Raw genomic sequence first — 19538 nt, forward strand, 5'->3', positions numbered from 1 at the left:
TCTGCATTCCAAGTTTTCAACGTCTCCATTTTCTCTCTAGAAACCTAGTTCTCCATGGTGCTATTGCAGAGCATTGCGCCCACCACCTGGATATGTCACCCAAGTTGAGATGACTGTACTAGCTCCACGCCGCATAGACCTCCTAGGTCACCGTGTCCAGTGACTCTGGGATACCATGAAGCCCGGTCCTGCGACCAAAATGCTGCATTTGCCCGTCAGCACTGAACCAACAAGCTGACAGTTCTTTCCGGTTGGTGGCGAATTTATTCACGTTAAAAACACTGCGTAATGTGGACGTGGGATGCGAGCTTATTAAAGGGTTTTGGTACCATTTTGTTCACCAGCCTGGTGGCCTGATATGCTTCAACTAGGCTGAACCTGTGCCACAGTTCTGTCTGCATCCTCTTCCGGTGATCTCAGGTACTGACTTTTTTGTGGACTCGCATTGCAGAGGAACATAAACATGCATCCATGTCCTCAGGTGAATCACCGGTCCGTTTCCCCTGATAGTTACAGCCAATCATGAGACAGAGCCGTCCAAAGGTGGAATGGTGGCCTCCCCCGGGGTGTGGCTCTCAGGCAGCGGGGCCAGGTGGGGCGGGCAGAGTGTGGCACGCAGCCCAGTGAAGAAATACACGGCGGGGATCTGACAGAGACTCAGGCAACGAAGGAGCAGTTGGTGTAATGATGTCCATGGCCCCTTCTCACTCCTAGAGGCTTTGGTCTGCACAGGAGATTCAGGCTTCCGGGCTGACTGCCTGGAGCCTGGTTATGAAATGAGCAGCGTGGAGTCATGTTCACATCCGGCCCACGAAGGGCCAGGGAACTGCTGAGAATTACACGTGGACGCGGCCCTGGTGTGGAGACTCCGCATTCTGTCGGGGAACGTTTCCCATCACTTAATGGCCGGGCATTGACATTCTCTTTGAAATGTAACTTTTCTCTCATGTGTTAATTAGGAATGCTAGGCATCTGATTTAAAAAAGCCTGAACAGCCTGGTTAGCTGGCACCTCTAAAATAATAACTACGACTGTAACAACTCACCAGTCGTCTTGTTAGTGACACCACCGCTGCAGGCGGGGATTTGGTGTACTTGGCCGAGAGCTCTCTCATTTTCTAAGAAGACAGTAAAGTATTTCTGTTGTCACCACACCTTATTATTGTGGAAATATAACAACTTTTCTTTGGTAAATGTCTGTTCCCACCTCCCCATCCTGCCATGGGTTCCTTGCTTTTCCAGACTTTGCATCACAGTTGCATATGTGAGCTTAAATCGAAAAGGTAAACTGGAAGGCGCTGGAGGGGAGTTAGGAGCGTTGGTTCAGACTGGCCGGGGTCTGAAACTCAGCTGTGAAACTCACCGTGTCGCATCGTTTCCAACTTCTCCTTAGATTCTTCGGGGAAAGACCCTGGGATTCGTGAAATCCTGTTTGAGGCAGGCCCTGTGGGGTGTGTGTGTGTGTGTGTGTGTGTGTGTGTGTGTGTGAGAGAGAGAGAGAGAGAGAGGGAGAGAGAGAGAGAACACCACTGTTGGGCCAGGGCATTGGCAGGAACAGGGAGCAGCGTGGGAGGTGAAAGGCGGGGTCAGAACTTCCCATGCCTTTGCTCAGCGGTGTTACTCGCTTATACCTGGTTCCCGGGTTGGCAGGAGACCTGAGGTGGGAGCACATGCATAGCCAGGCAGGATGCTCAACAGCGAGGAGCCCGGTGTTCCTGAAAGGCAGTATTTAGTGCAAGCTCTCTCGTGCGGCCAAGATGGAACGTGCTAGACTTCCGGGAGTTATTGTGGGGACCAGGCGCTTTCTAGTAGGCGCTTGCATGGTTTCTTTAGGGGAAATCGGAAGAAAATCCCAGAGAAAGATAGTTTTTTATGAAGCTTTGCTCCTACGTGTCTTCCCTTCTTGCTCTGGGGGCGGGGGGGGGGGCAGCCTCCCCCCACGTGACCTGTGGCCCAGGCCCCCAGGCTGTGTATATGCAGATCTGGAGTGGCTCCTCCAGGCGCCTGGGGCAGGGCTCAGCCGCAGTGGATGTGTGAGTCCTTGAAGCCAGCGTATCTGCTGCACAGTCAGTAACCGTCTAGCTTTTGGCTTCCCGCCTTCAGAGCTGGGGCGGCAGACGTTATTTCAGGATGCCCTTCCCATGCGTGAGGATCCTCTATAAAGACTTGGGTTTGTATATAGACGACTCCTGGATGAAGGAACTTGAATTTAATTGGATGGTTCCTCTTCCTTTTGTTAAGTTGTATGATTCCCTATATATTGTGGATATTAACCCTTTATCAGATGTATCATTGCCAAATCTGTTCTCCCATGCAGTGGACTCCCTGTTTGTTTTGTTGACGGTGTCTTTTGCTGTGCAGCCTTTTGTTTTGATGTAGTGCCATGTGTGTATTTTCTCCTTGGCTTCCTTTGCCTGAAGGAACTTGAATTTAAATGGGTGACTTATGTTTCAACATTTATACCTGCTAATGATTACAAATTGTTCTGAAAGTTTACTTATGGACAATCTAGCAAAACGTACTCAGAATCTGGTGACATGACTGTTCTGATTCATAATTAACTTACCAGAGTATGACACATTTCAATGAGCTTTGTTGATACAGGGGGTGATAAGCCTCTAGTTCAATGATGGCGAACCTATGACACGCGTGTCAGAGGTGACATGCGAACTCATTTTTTTGGTTGATTTTTCTTTGTTAAATGGCATTTAAATATATAAAATAAATATCAAAAATATAAGTCTTTGTTTTACTACGATTGCAAATATCAAGAAATTTCTCTATGTGACACGGCACCAGAGTTAAGTTAGGGTTTTTCAAAATGCTGACACGCTGAGCTCAGAAGGTTCACCATCACTGCTCTAGTTCAAATGGCAACGTCAGAAGGACGCCCCTGTATGTGCCTGTCTTGTCAGGCGCAGCGCATCCCTGACAGCTCTCCTCCTCTTGGGGAAGGTGTTGAACTTGGGTGACGTGGGAGGAATCCGGGCTGTCGGAGGACACCCGTGTCCAAACCACTCCACCTGATGGGCAGGTGGCTCGGAGCTGCCTCATGGGGTTTCTGGGGCAGGAGAGGGCTCAGGGGAAGGGCGGGCTGGCCGGCCAGGGCTGCAGGGCACAGAGATTGAATGACAGCAGCAGCCAGGCCACAGCACAAGTGGGTGCCAGGCTCGATGAAGGAGCAAGCCAGAGTAGGGGGGAAAGACTGGGCCTGAGGCTACGGGAGGATCCGAGGACACCAGCCGAGGGAGTGAGGAGACAGGGGCAGGCAGCAGACTGCAGCCTAGCTAATCAGGAGCGACAGGTAAAAACCGGCTTCCTTACATTGCCATGAAAATGTGTCAGGGCAAATGCCCTGTGGGAGGGATCAAATCCCTGTGTACCCTAACCCTGAATCCTGGGGGTCCCTGGGCTTGCATATCTGATCGTTCTGGTTTCCAGAAAGTTCTGGAAAGTGATAGGTTATCCCAAGGGAAGCTGGGGAGGGATGTCTGACCTTGCTGTACTGGACCTGCCCTCACCAAATACATAGCAAACCTCATGGCAGGCCTCAGGGACTGTCACGGTTGAAGGAAAATGCTGGAGAAGTGGTAGGAAACTCAGTCCTTTGAGGTTGGCTCGAGGCTTTACAATCTGGCAGCTAAAGATGTGTGGGTCCCACATCCCGCTCCCTGCTTTTGCCGCTCGGCCTGCGCTATCACGCATTGAACGCTCGCCCATGCTGAACTTCCGGTGCGGTCCTCTGAGCATCAGAGGGGACGGGTCAGTCATGAGATGGTCTTGGTTCCCAGTGTCCTTTCATTAGATGATGCTCTGCACACGGTACTGTGTAGCACAAAGAAGCTATTGAAATGGCGGAGTATTTTCATGTTCTCATCTCAGAGCCAAATGAGTAAAACATTAAAGAATAGTAGTTGAAATAGTTTCCAAATCAGAAAAAGTCCATTTCTCTGTAATTTTCTCATTCTGGTTCCTATTTATATTTTCCCCGGAGGCTGAGTTGTGGTTGTCATGGCAATTCTTTTTTATCTATGAAACGGATATTTTTATTATTTGCTCCTCATAGCAAATCAAGTCTATTCAAATCTAAATGTTTCCTTTAAAGTAATATCTGACCAGAATAGGTCCTTTAAGGTCCACCTCATCACCCTAATGCAGTGGTTCTCAGCCTACCTAATGCCGCGACCCTTTAATACAGTTCCTCATGTTGTGGGGACCCCCAATTTCATTGTTACAAATTAAACATAATTAAAGCGTAGTGATTCATCACAAAAACAATATGTAATTATATATGTGTTTTCCGATGGTCTTAGGCGACCCCTGTGAAAGGGTCGTTCGACCCCCAAAGGGGTCACGACCCACAGGCCGAGAACCGCTGCCCTAATGTCTTGGACTCTGATTTACGGGGTTGCTTAGGGCTCCACTTTGACGGGCCATAACCCCGCGAGCAGGTGGTCTGAAGAGCAGGTCTGAGTCCTGTACCCACTGCGTTCTCTTTGCGTTTCGCACCCTCGGTGGCTTGGCGGCCACTGGGTTTTCCCGTCGGGGCTTGTACAGAAGTGTCCTGGCTTCCACAGTTTGTTGGAGTTTGCTCCATTTTCTCTCATCTTTCTTTATTCCCTTCCTTTGGCGTTTAGATGGTTTCCAAGCAGTTTTCCTGTGCTGTTCTGAGCGCACTACTCTCCTGAAAAGGTTTGCTTGAAGCTGACCATCTATCCAGTTCTTGTCAACGCCACTAACTTCCCAGATTTACCATTTGTGTCTTCTCTGTGGCTTTGATATTGTTGATCTGTCAATCCTCCTTGAGGCTGTCCCCCGTTTTTTTGTTTCTTTCACTTTCTTGTCCCTCCTTCCATCTTCCCTCACCCACTGGCTTTGTCATGCACTCGGGGGCCTGCATGGCTCTGGCCTCTGAGGGGACCTTTCCCCACGTCTCCTGGGCTCTTCTGTAACTCCTCCAAAAAGCAGCTCCTCACTCTGGGTCCCGCCTGGAGCGGCTCTGGGTTGCACATTCACCTCCTTGGTGGGCTGTTCACTGTTGGGAAGCCACCTGTTACTGGGGAGGGCTCACCCTCAACTCTGCATCACTGCTCTGACCACTGACCGCCACTGTGGCTCTGTCTGCAGGGACTGAGTCAGTGCAGCACCCGCCTCTTCCAGGACCTGCGATCTGACTCGGGGTCCAGCCCGACTGTCCTCAGCTGCCAGGGGCATGGCCCTTCCAGCAGCTGCCGAGACGGAAAGCCTTTGAATCTAACTCTTCCTTTCCATTCCCTACGCCCAGTGTCGCAGGAATGCCTCACTTTCTCGCGAGCGAGGGAAGATAGGCCTCACTGGGGAGCGATCCCTTGGGGTGTGTGTGTGTGTGTGTGTGTGTCTTATTTGTTGGGAATCAGAGTTTTTAAGAATCAGAGGCGCCGAAACTGGTTTGGCTCAGTGGATAGAGCGTCGGCCTGCAGACTGAAAGGTCCCAGGTTCGATTCCGGTCAAGGGCATGTACCTGGGTTGCGGGCATATCCCCAGTGGGAGATGTGCAGGAGGCAGCTGATCGATGTTTCTCTCTCATCGATGTTTCTAACTCTCTATCTCTCTCCCTTCCTCTCTGTAAAAAATCAATAAAATATATTTAAAAAAAAAAAAGAATCAGAGGCATCTCAAAGATCATCGTCTGATTCTCTCATTTTACATCCTCATTTTATGACGGTGAACAAAGATGTGCGAAATTATTTCATAGTTGTTACTGCAGCAATGGGACTGAAGTCACATTCTCTCTGCATGATGCTCGCACAGGTAACAGAATAAAATGCCCTCTTGTCATCTACATTGCTCCAGTAATCTGTTGCTGTGTAATATTTCTTATCATTTAAAAACACTGAATTCACACCCAGTCTTGACAAAATATCACAAGGGACCTGTTTAAAAAGCTAAACTTGTTGCCATGGCTGGGTGGAGCATCATCCCATTCACCAAAAAGGTTGTGGGTTTGATTTTTGGTCAGGACACCTACGGGAGGCAACCAATCGATATTTCTCTCTCATCTCGATGTTTTGCTCTCTCTAGAAATCAGCGAAAGCATATCCTCGGATGAGGATTAAAAAAAAAATTAAAACTTGTCGGTTTCTTAAAAGATTGAGCATTTTCTTTCAGTGGAAAGAAAAAAAAGGCATTCGACAAATTAGTTCCAGCTGGGCCTTCCTGTTTGTTACAATCAGTCCCAAACCTAAATAGGAGGAGGCAAGGCCTTACTGAGCGAACACACCTTCTGTGTGAGCCTTACCTGTCCCCGGTGCGGGGGCCAGGCTGGAGTCGGGGAGGGGGCCTGCCCCGGGGCAGCCTTGTGATCTGCTGTCGGTGCCCCCCGGAGGGTGCTCAGTGGATTTTAAGCTTGGCCTTCCGTTAGGCAAGACAGCCAGAGCTCCTCCAGTGCACTGGGTGGGACATCTGAGCTCCCCGTTCAGCAGAACAGGACTTGCCGACACCCAGGAAGACGCTCGGTGCCCACTAGGCCGCCTGGCAGCACCGCTCAGTGCCGAGGTGGCCAGTGCCTGCGGTCAGTGCTTGCTGACTAGTGAGCGCAGCTGCACCAAGCACCGCGGCCGTGTCCCCGCGGTCAGGAGGAAGAGTCAGGAAGGTCAGGAATGAAGCTGTGTTTCGTTTTAGAGAACTGGCAGTTTATAACCCGTATTTAGTGGCATTACTTTATCCCCTCCCCCGGCCTTGGCCTACATAGTTCAGTAGGAACACATGCTGTTTTAAGGGATGATCTCGGATTTAATAAAATGAAGCAAACATGTGATCTGACCACTTTCACCGGTTCGCGATGTGCCTGCTGGAGCCACCCGCGTGCCTTCTCAGTGAGGTGATCGCAGCCATTCCGGACGGTGTGGGACATCTGAGCGGGAGGTCAGTGGTCACATCCCGGGCTGGGGAACCAAGTGGGAGCGTGTGCTTTGAGCCTGAGCCTTCCCAGCGCAGGGGAGGCTCAGACCCCGTGCAGAAGCGGGTGTAGATGGAGAGCAGCATCTTTGTCTTGTTACTTTCCCAGGTCTTTGCTCTTAAAAGAAGGGCCTAAAGGCAAGTGAAGGGGAAGTGGGTGCCCAGAGCAGCACAGGAACAAGCTGGCCTCTGGGTGGTGCCTGGAAGAGTGTAGGGCAGGCTGGCACCTCCAGGGTGAAGTGGGCATTGGCGAGGCCTCCCACAGACTGCCTGCACCTGTCCTGGTCTCTGCAGGTGGCTCACTGGGCCAGTTCTAACGCCTTTCTTTTCACATGCTCTTCTGTCTTGAAAAACTTTCAAGCTGGTAAAAAAAAGTTCCACTGGAAGGAGGTCGCCTCTGTAAGTCGGGTGGGGAGGGTCCGGCCTGAGGGCCCTGCCGAGGCGTTAGGGGTGAGCTAATTAAGGGTTTGGCCGATACAGCAGGCTGGGTTTTGTACGTAGCAGTTGATAGTTTTGTGTGGCCCTCGATTCATGTTACAAATATCCATATGGCCCTTGGCGGGCAAAGGTCCCACCCTTGGTGCAAGGAGTATGCCCGATGGGAAGAGAGTCCTAGGAGTAAGCTGTGAATTGGGATCGGATTGAAACTCGGAACACATTTGTGGGAACTTTGTTTTATATTCCATTTATGTCTGTAAATCGTTCCTATTAAAGTCAGCTAACCAGAGGAGGGACAGAGACGTCATCCAAGAGCTTCAGCCCATCACCGTCGTTTTGCAACCAAGTTTCCTCCCCCATCCCCAACCCTCCCCGTTCCCACTTGCCCAGCCTGTCCCGTCCAGGGGGTGGCTGGACCTTCCCGAGGGACCAGGTGTTCATTTTGGGTCTTTGTTTTTAAAGGTATTACAGCTGCTACTTTTGTTATCAAATACTAGCCTGTAATTCCAGTCAAAACATTTGCCATCAATAAAAACAAAGACCCCCTCTCCCGGTGTAATTATAATGTGAGTCCACACAAGTAGCCTGTTCGTCTCCACATACTCACTCGAAAGGAGACCTTCAGCACCAAACCGTAAGAATCTATAGATCCGAGTCAATGTTAACATATACTTTTTTTTTTATTAAATATGTAAAAAGATAACCGCAAGTCCAAGTTATTCACATATTCAGCGACAAAAGGCTATTCTACCATGCGACAACGGTGGGCAATGGAAAACGAATGTGATACATCTGATAAGACCTCTTCCTCTATTATGTCCTTACTTAGCTCTATTTATAATGAACAATACATCTGTTTACATTCCTTTCAGTTTACATTTCATATATAACCAAAGCTTTCTGGTGTACTATGTGGTAAAGTGATCTGAATGCATATAAACCTTGGCGGAAGAATGGCGATACTCACCAGGGAGGGGTCCTCGGCTCCCTTCTGGGGTTGACTTCTCTCGGGTCAACAGCGTGTTTGTCTTTTTTGCTTTTCTGCTTAGCAGACAGGCTCTTGGCCCCCAGCTTCGGTCACTTCCTATCTGACACGAGTTGTGGAAGTGCTATGACCAGACACGGTGGGTGTGAGGGAGGAGCAGGGCGCACACCAAGGGTGACCGCTCAGCCAGCCCGCAATGGGGAGGGGATGACGGGGTACAGCCATCGAGAGGAAGGAGCAGGCCTGGCCCACGAGAGGTGGCCTGCACAGAGCTGGGGTGCAGCCACGGGGCTGGGAAGGAGCTGTTCAAGAGTCCCCAGGTCTCCGTGAGGGGACAGGAGGAGGGACATAGCTCTTCCCTACATGGGTGAGGAGTGTGCTCCAACTCTGGGGAGGGGAGTGGAGTACGGTGACTGGGAAGGTTATCTTTGCAAACTCCCTGGCCAGTGTGTTTACAGCGGAGCTGGGGCTGAGGGGGAAATGGCGCGGGTGCAGGTCGCACAGCCATGGCGTGCACCGGCTGCGTCTGCAGGGCTGGCAGGAAGCTCCATAGGAACCCTGACGTGGTCTGTATGGAATTACTCACAGTGCCTCCCTATGAAAGCTATTTTAAAACAAGGAACCTATGTACAACAGGCCGCGGGTGGGGTGGGGGGGCGTTAGGCACGAGCTGCGTCTAGCACCACCACCACCTGGAACAGGTGCGGAGGACGTCACTGCCGAGGGCCAGGCTGCAGCCCGAGCGGAGCTGCCGCAGCGCGGGGCAAGCGGAGAGGAGGAGGGAGTCCATCGCCCGGAGCGGTCCAGGCCCGCAGTGGCTTCCTCCTCACCGCGGCCCGGCCGCTGCTGCAGGGGTGGTCTGAGAAGGCTGCTTTCGGCGGAAACGTCAGAGCGGCCGTGCAGCATCTCATCATAAAGAAACGTCAGCGCGTTATGACACAGAGCTGAGAAATTTATTGTCAGCTTTTCCGCGAAGAGGAAGGTGGGTGGGCACACTGTGTGCTGTTGGGCTGCACCTACCAAGCCAAATGCCCAGTGAAGGTGAATCTAAAGTTAGGAACCGAGTGCAATGAAGGATCCGGGAAGGGAAACCATCTCTCAGAGGGGAAAAAAAGGAGGCAAAGATACTAAGAAAATGTGCAAATCTTAGTTAAAAAAAAAAAAAAAAGGAATGCTTCTAATTCATCAATGTTTCCTCGGTTTTGACCCCCACCCCCCCCCCCCGGTCTAGCAAAGGGCAATGGCACGGAGGCCGCAGTATGAAGGGGAATTCCTATTCCAGAAGGTTCCTTTCAACCTCAGCCATGGTGCTCCTGGAACCACCCCATTCCCCGAGGTCCTCCCTCCAGCAGGTGCGTGGCATCCCGCCCTTGGGGCTGCCCCCCACCCTGGAGCCCGGGGACCCTGGAGCCCTCGGGGCGCAGAGCTGACAACGGCTGTGGCAGGGTGGCTGCCCACCAAAGGGGACCCTGAGAAAGAAAACGCATGAGAACCGGGGTGGGTGGGGTGGGACGGGGCAGGCGGTTCGCGGGCCAAGGTGAGACTGTTTCTCGAGGAAGAACCACCAGGACAAGTGTGGCTGCCTGACGCGCGGGGGCTGCCGGGCGAGGGCCCGGCTGGATTCCGTCCTTCCCTTCCCTTCCCTTCCCTTCCCTTCCCTTCCCTTCCCTTCCCTTCACGGTCGTGAGCAGAGGGAGCCGCGGGCTCCGTGTTGTCCCTAGGAAACAAGTCACTGTCGTTATGGCTTTCGTATCAAGTATCTCTTTCCCTTTGTCCCATTTATTATCTTACAGATTCATGTCAGAGGTTAGACTCGCAAACATCAAAGCACCACGGTGTGTGACATCTAGTGACACGGGTGAGAAATGCCAATATAAATACCAATATCAAGTTACCATTGCTTCACACCAGGGGGAGGGGCGGTGGGGGGAGAGTTCTGGAAGAAATGAGGAGACAGACCAGTCCCGCAGCCGTGGCGTGCGGAGGGCGTGTGGAGGGCGCTCTGGCGGCCCAGGGCTGCTCTGGGTCTCGCAGAGGAGGGGACGGAGCGCTGCGCCCGTGACCGCCGTTCCGTGGCGCTGAGGCCACCCTGTTCCAATTCTCCAGAAGCAAAGTCCCCACGCGACACGGAGTGTCGGCAGCGGCAGCGTCAGTACTCCTCCTGCTGCGGGGGCTGCTCGTGCGCCTGCTCCTCCGCTTCCGGCTCTTCGGGGGGGCCCTCCTGCGGGGGGGGGGGGGCAGGAGCGTTAGCTGACACGGGCCCAGGCCAGCAGGTGCCTCCCTCCCCCTCCCTCCCTCCCTCGGGAGCCCGGCCCGGCTCTCCCTGTGCTTTGGAAGGAAGCCCGCCGGAGCCTGCTGGTGACACCTGCTTCATAAGGTGAACAAACAGCGGCCCAAGCAGCAGGAGACCCGCCCGAGAGTGACACTGACACAGCCGCCGCCCTGGCCTCTCCCTTGCAGGGGAGCCCTGCTGAGACTGTGCTCAGCTCTCACAGGCTCCGATTCAGAGAGGCCAGGGGTTCGAGTGAGCAGGTGAGGAGGGGACCTGCTACATCCACCTTCAGTCCCGAGGGTGCCTTAGAGCATCACTTCTGCTTGGTGTTCACGGCCTGCACAGCGCGCTGGCATGTGCGTGTGTGTGCGTGTGTGTGTGTGTGTGTGTGTGTGTGTGTGTGTGGGGGGTGAATCCAGACGGCAGCAGCGAGCTGGTGTGTGTGTGTGGTGAGGGGTGCTGGGGGTGGTGATGTGAGGAGCAGAGAGAAGCTGAGTGGAGTCCTCAGGGAGACCCCCTTCAAATCAACCCAGGAGGCAAGAGCTCTGGCCTGAGGCCCGTCCTGCCTGCCCTCAGCTAGGACCTCAGCGGCCCATGTCGGCCCTAAACCTGGAGTCCCCTGACGGGTTCCCACACAGGACGCCTGCTGGGCCAGGATCTGGCGTCTCCTCCGTGGGGAGTGAGTGCGGGGCTGGGCAGCGCCGATCCGCACGCCTCAGCCTCCCTCGCTCAGACGCAGGGCCGGGCCACCTCCCACAGCTCGCGACAAGACTGACCGCAACCGGCCGTCCTGACAGCCGCCCAGCACTCCGCGCACGGACCGCGTCCGCTGCACGGGGAGGGCAGACCCACGAAGCCAGGCCGGCTGCCTCCAGGTGGGACCCTGTGAGCGCTGGTGAGGCCAGCATGGCCTGGCTCGGACGAGTGACAGGCACTGGAGATGTGGCTGCATGAACAGGCCTGTTTCCTCAATCAAAACCTCCCTCGACTCCCCCACCCCACCCACCTCCTCCCAGGCTGCCGGGGGTGCGAGTGCCACAGCACGCGGCGTGTTCCCGAGGACACGCTCTGTCCCGCTGGGGACCGCAGGGGCCCTGGCTGCGCGGTGTCCTCCCTGAGTCCGGTGACCCCCAGCGAGCGCCCCCCACTCACGTGCTCGTCGGAGGCGTAGAGGACCTCCATCAGCCGCTGCACGAGGCTGTCGCTCTCCTGGCCCTGCTCCTGGCACAGCAGCTCGATCTCCCGCAGCTTCCCGAAGTAGAAGTCCCGCTCCTTCTCCACGCCTTCCAGGGCCAGCTTCAACGAGTGCACCTGCAGGGCCAAGGGTGGAGGAGAAGCCGCCGCCCGGCGTCAGACATGAGACCGCCTGCCTGTGCGGAGCCCAGGACACGCAGGGACAGACGTGCAAACACGCGACCGCCTGCCTGTGCGGAGCCCAGGACACACAGAGACAGACGTGCAAACACGCGACCGCCTGCCTGTGTGGAGCCCAGGACACGCAGAGACAGACGTGCAAGCACGCGACCGCCTGCCTGTGCGGAGCCCAGGACACGCAGACAGACGTGCAAACACATGACCGCCTGCCTGTGTGGAGCCCAGGACACGCAGAGACAGACGTGCAAACACGCGATCGCCTGCCTGTGCGCAGCCCAGGACACGCAGAGAGAAAGATGCGCTGTGCACGTCCGTGGGAGGAACTGTGTGCGGCCTGGGTCTGGGCCAAAACGTCTTGTCCAACCTCCAAGCGCAGTCCTTCCCCCGGCAGGGAGTGTGAGTGTGAACCAGGGCCCGAGGGGGTTCCGCTGGACACAGCACCCGCCCGGCAGGGAGTGTGAGTGTGACCCAGGGCCCGAGGGGGTTCCGCTGGACACAGCGCCCGCCCGGCAGGGACTGTGTGAACCAGGGTCCGAGGGGGTTCCGCTGGACACAGCGCCCGCCCGGCAGGGAGTGTGAGTGTGAACCAGGGCCCGAGGGGGTTCCGCTGGACACAGCGCCCGCCCGGCAGGGAGTGTGAGTGTGAACAGGGCCTGAGGGTTCCTGCTGGACACAGCGCCTGCCCACAGGGCCAGGGGGCCAGCCACCCCTTCCTCAGAGCTGCCCCTCCTGCAGGGGGCGCGAGGCGAGGAGGGACAGGCAGGGAGAGAGGCTGGCGCTGTGGTCACTCAGATGTATTCTGAGGACGCTGGTGGCTCCACGGCACCTGCATGGAGTCACCCTTAGTTTTGGGCCAAACAGGACAAATGCAATCTCCTGGGAAACGGGTGCTGACCACACAGGAGAACGGGGGAGCCCAAATCCTGGCGAGTGCACCCTAACTCCAGTCCCGGTGTCGTGGGCGATGGGAAGAGATGGAAGCTCATTTCCTCAGGAAATAGTCCCCCCTCCTGCTCCGTGATGCTGGCCAAGGACGTTGCGGGCTGTGCGCCCCTCAGGTGGTCACGGACAGCGTGCTGGTGGCTGGAGGGAGGCACAGCGGGGCTGTCGCCGGCCGAGGGGGCACTCGGGTAAGCAGCTCCACTCGGACCCAAACCATCACCGTTCCTGCTCCGAGAGCCTCAATGTCTCTGCCCTTCGTGCGTTTCCCACTCACGCAGAGAATGCTCTTTAGGAGGCAAGTGAAGTCGCCCGACGGCCCTCAGCACACGGAGCACCACCCTCAGCAGTTTCCGGAAATTTGTCTCCCTTTGCTAATGACAGAGCCTCCGTGCACGCAGCCAGTCTGTGGGATCAGTGATGCCACAGGCGACGTCCACCCTCTCGTACACCTGGCAGACTCCTGTCCCTCCCGGGGCACCCGGGGGCAGACCCGTGTCCATCCTGCGAGACCCAGGCCACGGTCCCTCGGGGCACCTCGCTGATGCCTCCGGGAGCTGCTCGCCAAGCAGCAGGGCACCCACTTGCCACCAGTTCCCGCGGATTTCTCATCGCACTGCTGCTTGGACCCTGGTAAAAACCGAAGGCAACCAGCAGCCTCAATTCCGCGGAAAGGAAACTCCGCTCATTCTCCAAATCCTCTCTTGCTCTAACACAAGCCCCCCCCCCCCCCATAGGCACGAGGGTTTCCGGTCGCAGCTGATCAAGCACGAGGCCTGTGTGCCTCGCGAGCGCGCTCTGGTCTGCGTGATGAGCAGAGAGCTGAGGCCTCGGCAGCGATCCCCAGCCCACGTCAGCCCCTGGTGGTGGTCCAGACGCATCAGGTAATGACGCGCAGCTATGAACGTTCCCTAGTAAAACCCACAGGGGCTAAATTATATGATGAAAGATCAATTGGCAGCCGATTCCATGCTGGAAGTCCCACTCATAAAGCCCGGTGCCTCCTGCTCCCTCACTCTCACAGCTGGGGGGGGGGGGGCGGGGGGAGGCCAGGGAAGGACAGGAGCAGCCTTCCCCTCTCCCTCTCCCCCCCCCCCCCACCTCCTGGGTGCCAGCTCCCCAGCAACTCCCTGCTTATTCCAGGATGTCTTTCTCCCCCATCCTCTGATTCATTTCCGCGGCTGGACTCGCCTTGTGGTGCTGTGCGGTGTGTGGGAGACCGCGGGAACGCAGGCACAGCCGCAGACACATGCGAGTTCCTAGTTTACGGCACCTTCACTTCCTGTTGCTACTGTAACCCACCTCCAGCCCAGGCCCTTCACTCAGCATTCCTGTCCCGCGTCCCGGTTCTAACCCAGTGGTGCCTGGGTGGCTCCCCCCCCCCCCCGTTTCCGGGGGGCACCCTGCAGGCTTCGAGCAGTGAGGCATATGGCCCAGCTCGCAGGGCTGTCCTCCCCGCCTGCCACCTGAGGAGAATGAGTGTTACCGGGACTTCCGTGTGGGCTCCAACCCAGACGCGGCAGGTAACGCGGGCATCCCGGTTTCTAAATCAAAGTCCGACCCAGCGATGACTTAAGGCTTCGCCTTTTCCATTGGTGGTCAGAATTGTAACGAAATGCCCTGGTTAGCAACTGTCTGCTTTTAAACTAGTTCTTGACTGCAAATGTACAATGATCTCCAAAACTACTTCCAGGCGCTCGCTGGCTCATCAAGCATCAGATGCATCACTGGGAACGGGCCGGAGTGGTGGGAACGGCCGGAGTGGTGGGAAGGACAGGCCCGGGAGTGGTGGGAACGGCCGGAGTGGTGGGAAGGACAGGCCCGGGAGTGGTGGGAACAGGGAGTGGTGGGAATGGCCTGGGGACCTGGATGAAGGCTCCCCGCCCAGTGGGCGGAGCAGCCCGGATACAAGAGCCTCCTCCTAACTCAGGTTGATGGCTTTTGCAGCGGACCCCTCCCTACCAATTGCTTTATTACTATTAAAACTTTATGAACACCTAAACTGAGAGTGACCACTAAACACTCCTGTCTTATATGGGCAGAATTTTTTGTTTGAAATAAAGTTCTAACCCCTCCCTTAAAACACACACCACATAGAGTGGGTTCAGTGTGACTTCATACAGACAATGAGCTGCTGTCAGCTAGAAAGCACCGACGCTGTCACACAGGGAATCCGAAGGCAGTGCAGCCAGCTTTGCTGGGATCGGGAGGAATATTCGGCGGAAAGGAACGTTCTACTGAAAAGACACTGGACTTTCTGATCACCCCGGGACTGGGCTCAGTGCTCCTGGGTAACAAGTCTCGGCCGCGGGGAAGTGTCAGGTGTCGCTCTTGGCTGCGTGGTCCCCTGCCTGACAGTGCTGTCCGCACGCTCCACGAGGGGAGGGTGGCTGTCCTGCTGCCACCACACTCCCAGCATCACGCGCAGGGTCGGTCACACACAACAGGCCTGACACCGGCTGTGAGGACAAGGAAGGGAGACTAGCCCTAAAGCCTCAAGGTCGAGACCGGCCGGAAGTGGACAGACAGGCCGTGGGCTAGAGGGGGCTCCTGACAGACGCTCAGGTGTGTTTGGGGTGGGGAGGGAGGTGGGAGGAGGTGGCCAGCAAACCTGCAGTTACCTGGGCCGAGCCCTGTGTCCTGTCTTAACGCAGCTTTGAGATTTGTGATGAACATCTGTACTCACAGTGGGCCCGGACAGTTCCTTTCATTCTTACTTGTCTGCAACCACAGATTCTGCCTCACCTTCTGTGGAGAACGGCTACAGCGTTCCGGCAGGTTCAAGCCTCGGACTGACTTGTGGCAAAGCCACATACAAGCCCCAGCTTGGAGGGCAAAGCCCTCCCAGCACAATTACAGCTAAAAGGCTACGGTTGTAAGCTTGACCTTATAGTTCAACCCTGCAGTCCTAGGTAGCTAAGGGATGTGGGCTGTGGGGGATGGAGGGTGCAGCAAGTGCTGCCTTAAACAAAGCTTGACAGAGCTCAGAGAATGGCGACAACAGAAAAGAAGCAGATTTGAAACTCGCAAGAACACTGAACATCTTGCCCTTGTTTTGCTCTGTGTGCTCTGACTATAAAATAAGCTCCGTACAGACTGTGTCACACAGTGATCCACCTGGCCCCAACTGTATTCTCTGTCTGTTTTCGTTAACCCTTCACCGCCCCTCCTCAGGTTCACCCCTGGCCATGCTGGACGCGGTTCAACCTTCCCTCCCAGAGTTACCCCCCCCCCCTCCACCTGTCATGCTCCCACACACGGGGCCAGGGAGGAGGGCGTACCTGTTCATTCAGCTGTAGGACCTGTGTCTCCAAATCTTTGTCCGATCTGGATGCCGAGCCGCCGGAGGAAGCCCTTTTGGCTGATGAGGGGCGAGAAGGTGTGGAGCCTGGTTTAGATGCTGGACTGGACTTAGCTGCGCCTGAAAGCAAGCAGAACCAACGATAAACAATGGCAACAGGAAGATGCTGTGCAGACACAGAGCCAGTGGATGAGTTAGGAGGAGTTCGCTAACATGTCTGGGAGGCACTGCCGGCGATCCCTGCCGGAACAGAAGCAGCTCAGATACCGTAGGAAGGACACACGGTAAAATGCAGTGTCGGCTTGGAACTTCCTTAACCCTCTGAGCACTGGGTGCGAGGCGTTTTCCCCGACAAGTAACTGAGGTCAGTGCGGGTGTCCTTCTCCCTCCAGAGAGGTAAGAGCAACAGACACAAAGAGATTTCTAAGCTTTTATTTCCTAAGAGGGAAGGTTTTCAGATGAGCTTAAAGTAGCACCATCGTTGAGTTTCTACCAAACAAGGAAAAGACCGTATGCTCGATGAACACGTTGGAGGAAATATTAACACCGTGTTTCCTGGCTCTGGTCACGGAAGGAGCGTGGGGACAGCGACACCTCCGTGCAGCGCGCAGCCTGGTGCCCAGTCCTGGTTTCTGTTACTCGGGAAGAGGCTCCGTGAGAAATGGCTGACGGCCGGGTGGCAGGGAGCGCGCACGAGCTGGGACTGTGTGTGGAAAGCAAGGTGTCAGGCTGCGGGGCCAGCTGAGGGCCCCCCACTAGCCACATGGGGGGCAGTTTGCGCACAAAAACCAAAAAAGGCTGCAATGTGCTGGAATGCACTGGTTACACGAAGGTCTAATTACGGGGGAAAGGGCCGGCTATAGAGACCTTACAGGACACTGACCGTGGAGGAAACCTTAGAACGAGACAAAGCAGTCTCCAAGGATTCTGGAGAGGCTCCTCGACGACATTAACTGAGATGTTTTGGGGAATAAGACAGACGTGTCAAGGCGTCACCCGATACATTACTTATTTTACAGGGAAAACACGCCTTTACAGCGAAGAGATCGGAGGGTCAGCACCCTAACCACGTGATTCCACAGCATCGCTACTAATGCTATAAACTGAAGAAAAAAAGGCACTGATTTCAGGTAAGACCTCACCCCTGGGGCTGGGCTCCTCAGCTCCCCCTCTGTCTAGACCTCGGCACAGACACGGGGGTGACCCCGCAGCCCAGCAGCAGGTACAGGGCTATGGCGAGGCTTCTGCACTGCAGGACTCACTCAGGTCATCGCCGGGCACCCCCCTTTGCTCTGAACTCGTTCTGACATGGTGGCATCTCGCTGGCAGAGGTGCCCCTCCTGTGGCCCGTCCCCCACACTGATGCCTCTGAAGGGGGGGGTGGGCGGGGCGCGGCCAGGGGAGAGGGGGGCCAGGAGCAGGTCAGCGGGCTTGCAGCCAGCACTGCGCAGTGCTCGGCGGGCCTCTTTGTTGAAGGAACAGATGTTTAATACACAAACAAGCGAGTAAAACCTGGTTAGGGGCTTACAGTTGACCAGTAGCGGCAGAGGGTGGCAGAGGGTTACAAGGTGCTGACAGCAGCTAACAACGTCCACACACGCTCTTGATGCCCAGGTAGGAGCAGAGGCTATAAACCGTGGGTCCAGTCCCCGGGGGGGCCGTCAGTCACAGGTGGGAGTGCCCCCTGAGAAGCAGCAGCGCCTTCCCAGGGGGTGTTAGTGACAGACGCCTGGCCGAGTGTAAAACAGGAGCGTCACGTCGGAAAGACTGGAGCCGGCTTTGCTGCTCAGAGGGTAACCAGCCTTCAGGGACCCGCACGCCCACCTACGCGCGCCCAGGCCTGTGGGAGCCGCATCTGGGCCGAGGCTCCCGGGACCCCGTGTCCACGGCAGCAGCCAGGTTCCCTGCGTGAAGGCCAGGCGCCAGGGAAGGAGACGGAGGAGAGCGGCGGGGGCAGGGGGCAGGGGGCAGGGGGCAGGGGGCAGCGGGCAGGGGGCAGCAGGCAGGGTGGGACCTCGCTGGTCTGCAAGGAGCCCTCTTGAGCCACCACCTGCCCAGCGGGGAGGCAGCTTCTGAAAAGTGAGGTTCCTTCAGACCTTCCTGTAAGCAGAGTGTGTGTCACACCCGAACACGAAGAACCTGGCAAACAGACCGACCGTCTGTGGCAGCAGGTCTTACCGAGGGCACATCCCACAGCGCCCGCAGCCTCATGGGGGCCCTGCTGCCCACAGGCCAACCCACGCATGCTGTGAGGTCTGTACCACCACCCCCACCCCCACCCCTGGCCAGTCTCGGCCTGAAGGTGGCGCCTGTGCTTCCTGCAGCCCGTGGACACCAGTCTCAGAGCCCGGCCTTCCCCTGGCACACGGGGTCCGGTCCCCCCCATATCAGACCCGGCACACGGGGTCCCCCTGTATCAGACCCGGCACACGGGGTCCCCCTGTATCAGGCCCGGCACACGGGGTCCCCCTGTATCAGGCCCGGAACACGGGGTCCCCCTGTATCAGACCCGGAGGCGCTGCTGCGGGTGAGCGGGCCAGGGCGGGGGAGGGCAGGCCCCACTGGGGTTGCGGCACAGGCCGAAGAATGAAAGGGATGGAAAACACATTCGGGAACTTCAAGAACAGATCCATTAAATAATTAGTATTTGAAATTTAAAATGAGAGGGATTTCAAAATTCTGATGAAGTTGTTTGGAAAGAAACAGAATAGAGAGGGAAATAAACATCCGGTGAGCGAGGATCTGAGAGATTCACATTAGCTGCACATTTTACCTTCGAATGAATAAATGCGAAGAAATTAAAGAACAGAAAAAACACGGGTGGATCTTAGTACCTTCAGGAGTTTAGAGTTTTAAAGACATGCAATTAAGGGTTAAACTAAAACTCATTTTCAAAAGAATATGAAGTAAGCTCTTCCCACCCCAAGCTGCACCTGATGAGGAAGTAATTCCCCCGCAGCCGGCACGGGAGGAGCCGCAGGAGAAACACGATGGTAGGAAGCACCCTACCCGCTCCCACCCTCACCCGACAGTGAGGAACTGCTTCTGTTTCTGGACTTCAGAAACCTTCCTGTCCTCTTTCACACAGCCACTCTCCCGGGCACCGGCTCTCGGGGAGCCACGTGTCTTCCCCACGCACCTGGGCCGTTAGCCATGATGCCGGGCAGGGAACACGGACACCGTCCTTCGGGGGGCTGCCACCTGTGTTCCCGCTTCGTGAAGTGACCCCACAACGTCCTTCAGCGTCCAGCCTGCGCAGATACTGGGGTCCTCGAGGGCCGCCTTCCTGCTTCC

General features: G+C 56.0%; 1 protein-coding gene across 4 annotated transcripts in view; it reads right to left on the minus strand.

Annotated features, from left to right (window-relative positions):
- Positions 1-8028: 8028 nt before the first annotated feature.
- Positions 8029-19538, minus strand: part of MAPRE2 (microtubule associated protein RP/EB family member 2) — a 119420-nt gene continuing 107910 nt past the window's right edge. For all 4 annotated transcript variants that reach the window (XM_081097724.1, XM_081097723.1, XM_081097726.1 and 1 more), the window contains 3 exons: positions 16225-16364; positions 11783-11941; positions 8029-10579 (listed from right to left, as the gene is read on the minus strand). In XM_081097724.1, the coding sequence (XP_080953850.1) occupies positions 10508-10579; positions 11783-11941; positions 16225-16364 (371 nt within the window). In that variant the 3' untranslated portion in view covers positions 8029-10507. The remainder of the gene's footprint in view (positions 10580-11782; positions 11942-16224; positions 16365-19538) is intronic.

Source organism: Myotis nattereri (genome assembly GCF_964212035.1).
Source record: "Myotis nattereri genome assembly, chromosome: 8".
Classification (NCBI taxonomy): Eukaryota; Metazoa; Chordata; class Mammalia; order Chiroptera; family Vespertilionidae; genus Myotis; species Myotis nattereri.